At 29.9% G+C, this 6,035-nt stretch overlaps 1 protein-coding gene across 1 annotated transcript; it reads right to left on the minus strand.

The window, feature by feature from the left end:
* Window positions 1-4,100: 4,100 nt before the first annotated feature.
* On the minus strand, window positions 4,101-5,248 carry LOC102580275 (kirola-like). Its single transcript, XM_006365549.2, has 2 exons — window positions 5,122-5,248; window positions 4,101-4,579 (listed from the first exon to the last, which is right to left on the minus strand). Exons 1-2 carry the CDS (start codon window positions 5,207-5,209, stop codon window positions 4,314-4,316), a joined length of 354 nt encoding a protein of 117 aa, XP_006365611.1. The 5' UTR covers window positions 5,210-5,248; the 3' UTR covers window positions 4,101-4,313.
* Between the last annotated feature and the right edge of the window lie 787 nt (window positions 5,249-6,035).

Genomic DNA, 6,035 nt, shown 5'->3' on the forward strand with positions numbered 1-6,035 from the left:
AATTTGGGGCATATCCCTATCTTCCTTTTTACCTATTTAAAGTAGCTCAAGTTGGCAGAGTCTCGTGTTGATAACATGTTATAAAATAATTACTTAACAAACTTAAGATTAACACACTTAAAAAGGAGAACAACGGAGAGAGTAATGTCTTTCAATCTATATCTCTTCATTTGTAAATGTAGTAGCTATTTATAGTAGTAAGCTAAAGTACAAATGTATAACTTGGCTACTAATTGCCAAGTGTTGGTAGTTTCCCAAAAGATGGTTTCCACATGGCATGCATATTTGCCTTACACCATGATAAGTGATGAAAGTCATTAAATTGATAGTCTCCAAGTGGCATCCTTCATTTTCTTACAACAATAATAATGTAATGATGATTAGTTGAATTCTCCTTCATGAAAAAATTGCAGAAAGTATATAGGTTAAATATAGTAGTTGATTATAAATCAAGTCTTGAACACCCTCGTTCTAATTCATTTTAAAAAAAGAAAAGTAGTATTGTGTTTAAGGGACTTAAATATTAGCTATTGCTATTACTAGCTTATCATTTTTTGACTAGTAAATTTGATCGTGATTCATACACGCAGCTATTTTATAAAAAAATATTAAAAATTTATAAGTTCTCTCTTAGTCATCAAACAATATATATATTTTCTCTTCAGTTTATATTAAGTAAATTGTTGAGGTATAATATTTTTTTTAAAAAAATATTCTAGGATACAAATAAAAGGCTTTTTTTCTAATTTCTATTACTATCTTTTTTATTATTTCTAAACTATTCTCCTAGAAAATATAAAATAGTTATTAACATCATTCAATGAAAGATAAATATAAAAAAAAATCTTAGCAATGCTTTGAACTTTGAACAATTCACTTGTTTGGACTATGAAAAAGATTCCAATATGGACTAGAGGGAGTACTATATTATCTTTGTTTCTAAAATAAGTATTATTTTGGTGAATAAAATAGAACGTTTCAAAATAAGTGTTATTTTAGAAATTTAGGACAAAAAAGTAGTAATTGTTTCCATTATACTTTTATGTTAAGGAACTACTTCGAGAAAATGGGCAAATGACCCCCCAATCTATTACCGAATTTTCAACTACACACTTATACTTCAGGGGGGTACTATTACCCCCTGAGCTATTTTAAAGTGGAATTATTTTCCCCCTAAAATGTCATTATCAGGCATGTGTCTTGTGGTGAAATACACGCACTTGACACGTGTATTTCACCATTTAATAATTTCTTTTTTAAAAGAAGTTCCCCTCCTTCCTCTTCCTTTCTTCCCTAATCATTTCTTCAACTCTAACTATAATAAACACCATTTTTTACCTCAATAAATTTCTATATCTCTAACAATTTGTAAAAACGAAAATTTAAGTCACTTTTTTATCTACTCTGAATCTATAGAGCCTAGAAGATAGCGGTCCTAATCAAATCTTTCATTCAACCAATTCAACAATTTTTCTAGATTTTTTACATTTCATTCGATTTTTCTTCCTTAGACAATTTCAGATACACATTAAATGGGTCATGAACATTCAAGATCAAATTTAGCCCAAGATTTCGTCGACAACTCAAAATCATCGCGGATGAGAAGACCAATTTGAGACCAATTTGTGACAGCAATTTGAGAAACGTCTCTCTCTTTCTCATTCTTTATTCTTTCTCCCTCTAAAATTTTCATGATTAATTTATAATTTGAGTTTTTGATTTTGATCCGTCATGGGTTTTAGTTCCTTTTAATAAGTTTGAAAATATTTTTCAAAATATACAATTTCTTCACTTTGATTTTGTTACTCTTGAATCCATGACTTGAAAAAAAAATTATGGGTATGTTTTTTTAAAAAACTATACTTAATTTGTTTGATATGATCTAAATAAGTCTATTGAAAAATTATTTATTCATAAAATGCAGTAGTTGTTGATAATTTTTATACCAAACATCCATTAAAAAAGCTTCAACAATGATAATGGTGAAAAATGTATAGTTGTATAGATAAATAAGAAGAAAGAAAGAGAAAGAAAAAAGAAAATAAAAAAAATGGAAATTAAAAAAATAAACAACTTACTCTCTCAAAGAGAGTGAAATACACTCTTCATGCCAACTCAGCACTTAAGGGGTTATTTATTTCATTTTAAAGTATTTCAAGGGGGTAATAGGACTCCCGTGAAAGATAGGTGTGTAGTTGGAAATCCGGTAATAGGCTGGGAGGTCATTTGGCCATTTTCTCGAACTACTTCTTAACAATGTTCAATTCTAAATAAATACCAAATAAATATGTATAAATTATACTCCCTTTATTAATTTTAGTTTGTTTGTCTTTTTTTTTTATTTAGTTCGTTCTAAAAATGAATGTAATTTAATTAGCGTATAATTTTTTCGAAATTATGGGATCCGTTTTAGCTATGACTTTTAGTTTTAATTTCATATTCTTTAGTTATAGCTTTATTTTTTTGAATGTCGGTAATATTTGTTTATATCTTGTAACTACTTTGAGTAAAAATCAACAATCGATGACGAAAAATACCTTAATTATGGACATCTTAATGGACATCTTCAAATTAATTTTGCGCAAACAAAAAATAATTAACGACTTAAAATATCTAAAAATTATATTAAAATTTAATTAACTTTCTAGATTCTATCTATATCACATATATTAAAATAAAACAATTATAGATATTGGGCCCGTGCTAGCCCGAACACCTGTGTTTAGTATGAATTAGTAAGAGATCAGTCTTAGCTTGCCTTAGATTCATGCATTGAATATACTAAAAAACTAAAAATCTTCCTTTTTTGTGCATTGTTTTTAAAATAAAACCCAAATGCCAAGTGATTTAGTCCGTTTATTGAGTTCGTAAAAATTTTGCAATTTGCATTGCTGAAGATATGATGAACAACAGAGAGTAAAACGCCAGGGAAATGATGAACAATACAGGGCAAATTCGTAAAGAAATTTATTGTTTTCAACTCGCCCCGCCTCACATATATCTCGTCCCGCCCAGCCCGCCCCACATAAATTTATTGTTTAATTAAGGAATTAAGATACAACATTTAATTCAAATCAATTAAGTCACATATCTCGTCCTTATGTGTATCTAACAGCTTGTGATACATGTTTTCGATAGCCGAAAATGATATAAAAAGTAATATTGAAAACTATCTGAATTCCTAGTAATTAGGATCCAAAGTAGTGAAATTTATGTAGTTCACCCTTTTATTTCTTGTCAGATCGATTTAAATTTTAATTTCATTTGCCTTTTTTACATTTCTAATTATCTATTAGTTGGAACTTGGAATTACATTAGCTTTTTATTTCAAAATCTCAAATAGTTAAACCCCGTTAAATACTGAAAATTCTAATCCCCTAGTATTCTTAAATGATTAATTTTTAATTTTTTTTAAAAATGTGCATATTTTTGGGGATTTGAGATGTAAATGAGAAGATATCTTTTCATTGTTTATAAATTATCCCCTCCATTCACTTTCACTTGTCACTTATTCCTAAAATAGTTTTTCATTTTATTTTATCATTTTTGACATATCAAGAAAAGACACAAGTTTTACCCTCAACATTAAATACTTATTTTTCAAATCATTTTCCAAGACCTAATATTAAACATCATTTAATAGAGATAGTTTGATAAAATACCTATATCAATAATTGTTTTCTTAATAAGAGTGTCAAGTCAAATAGTGATAAATAAAAATGAATGGAGAGAGTAATAAGAGAGTCTTGCCTCAGATTCATAAATTGAATATACTAAAAATCCAAAATTCTTCTTTTCTTTTTTGTGCATTTTTTTCAAATTAAATCTAACTATCTAAGTGTCAGGTGATTTATTCCGTTTATTAAGTTAGCCGAAGTTTTGTAATTTGGATTTCCACTATTAAAAAATGATTTTCCATGTATAAAAGCTCAAAATCAAATGAGCTTTTTAAAAAAATTCATGTATATACTTGATCCTTTTAAATAATTAGCACTATATATATAAATTAGGAGGCAAAGAGCAATATAGTTGACAACATATCACTTACATGAGAAAGACACAACAAACATAAAAAAAAAGTACACAACCAACAAGGATTGTTTTTTTACCATACTTTCAAACAACAAACAAAGCAAAGTTTATTTATGTAAAGCTCACATGCTTATATATGATCCCATCATAAGTTGCTTGGACTATTCAAAATGTTGCCACATTTGTATCAGATCCTTCAAAAATGTACTATTATTAAAGGATTCGATATGCACCTAATGACATTTTTGAAGAGTCCGAGCAACATAGATCTTATCAATTCATCATTTGGCATGGTGATCATCAATACCTTTTGTCATACCAACAACCAAGTCCAACAAACTTATAAGTTCAGGGACATTCTCATTTGGCCTTTCATACTTCAATGTCCAGCTTACCAAATCGATTTCATCTTTTGTTTCGATATGAAGAGTTGCTTTAATACTATCATAATTATATGTTATATCTCCTTCAAATTCTTTAAGTATGAGCATCTTATTTTCATGATCTACAGCTTCAAGTATTTGTTTAGAGATCTTCTTTTCCCCATCTGGTTACAAAAAAAAGAGTTGGAAATGAGAAACAACATAGAGTTGACATGTTAAAAAACCATCTAAAGAGCTTTATCTCAATCATAATTGCTAAAAATTCTAGTAAAAAGGCAGGTTAAATGCATTCCCCTACCAGTTGAATTTGGATGAGGAGCCGGATGACATTTTAGTCAATACTAAAAGCGTAAATAAGTTAGGAGCAAAGAGTGTTCGAGAAGGTTCAATTGGCCGAAATGAATTTATAGATTTGCAGATTTATCGACATTAAATTCGTAAAAAGAACCAAAATTTTCAAGTAGGATGTGGATGATAAATCTTTGTAAACGCATTACATGCACTTTTATAGACTTAACCCGCTACTCCGTTTTGATAGTAATTTCTTATCTATATTTTGTGTTCGATATGAAAGTAAAATAATATTATTTTAAAAACATTTGTATATATCTAAAACAAAATTATGAGGATGGAATGAGTAGGGGAGGGGAGGGCAAGGGTGGGGTGGGGTGGGGCTAATTAGGACATTTTTAAATATTTAGCTTACCAAGGGTATAGGTCCAACAAATTTTGGATCCAATTGTTCCAATGTCACCTTCAAGAAGATCAAAACCTTGTACATGCAAAGGGGACATAGTAGAGACATGGTGTGGTTTATTTGTAAAAACATCACGAAACATCATGCAAAGGGACATAGCATTTCATATACATGTGAATCACACTAGAATCATATATCTAGTGTGATTCGCATGTGTTTGGGATACACAAACAAATCTCATCCACCTCCCTTCTGTTCTCGCTCGACTCTCTCCCTATTTCCTTGAATCTGATAGCAAAAAACATGTATCTAGATGTATCTATGTAACGACCCAAATTCACAAGTCGTGATGGCACCTATATATGTTCCCAACCAATAGGTAAGCCAACCCAACATATTTACCAATTATGATTAACTAATGAGGTAAAAAGGTAAACAACGAGTAAAAAATTCAAACACTAAGTTCTTTATAAATATGAAATGCGGAAAGCTAAAATACTACCCAAGAATTGGTGTCATAGGTACAAGAGCCTCTAAATATGATGCAAGTCTAAAACTAAATGACAAATCCAACATAAGGGATATTCTGTCTGAATACTAAAATAACAGAATAAATAAAAGGTAGAAGGAGGTGTGGGCCACGGAACAGCCAAGCAGCTCACCACAACTCCAAGATACTCCAAGCTCGGACTCAAAAAGCTCCACGAGATGTGCTCGTACTCGGAATCGAATCTGCACCACAAAAGAGTGCAACAAGTGTAGTATGAGTACGAAACCACGTGTACCCAGTATATCTCATAGACCGACAACGAAGAAGTAGTGACAGGAGTTTAAATAATACAAAAATAAGTCGTTTACTTATACAAGTCTATAGTACGCTTACCAGTCGAGTTTCATCAAAATAAGGATAATCAAACTTCACA

Source organism: Solanum tuberosum, unplaced genomic scaffold, assembly GCF_000226075.1.
Source record: "Solanum tuberosum cultivar DM 1-3 516 R44 unplaced genomic scaffold, SolTub_3.0 scf00557, whole genome shotgun sequence".
Taxonomy (NCBI): Eukaryota; Viridiplantae; Streptophyta; class Magnoliopsida; order Solanales; family Solanaceae; genus Solanum; species Solanum tuberosum.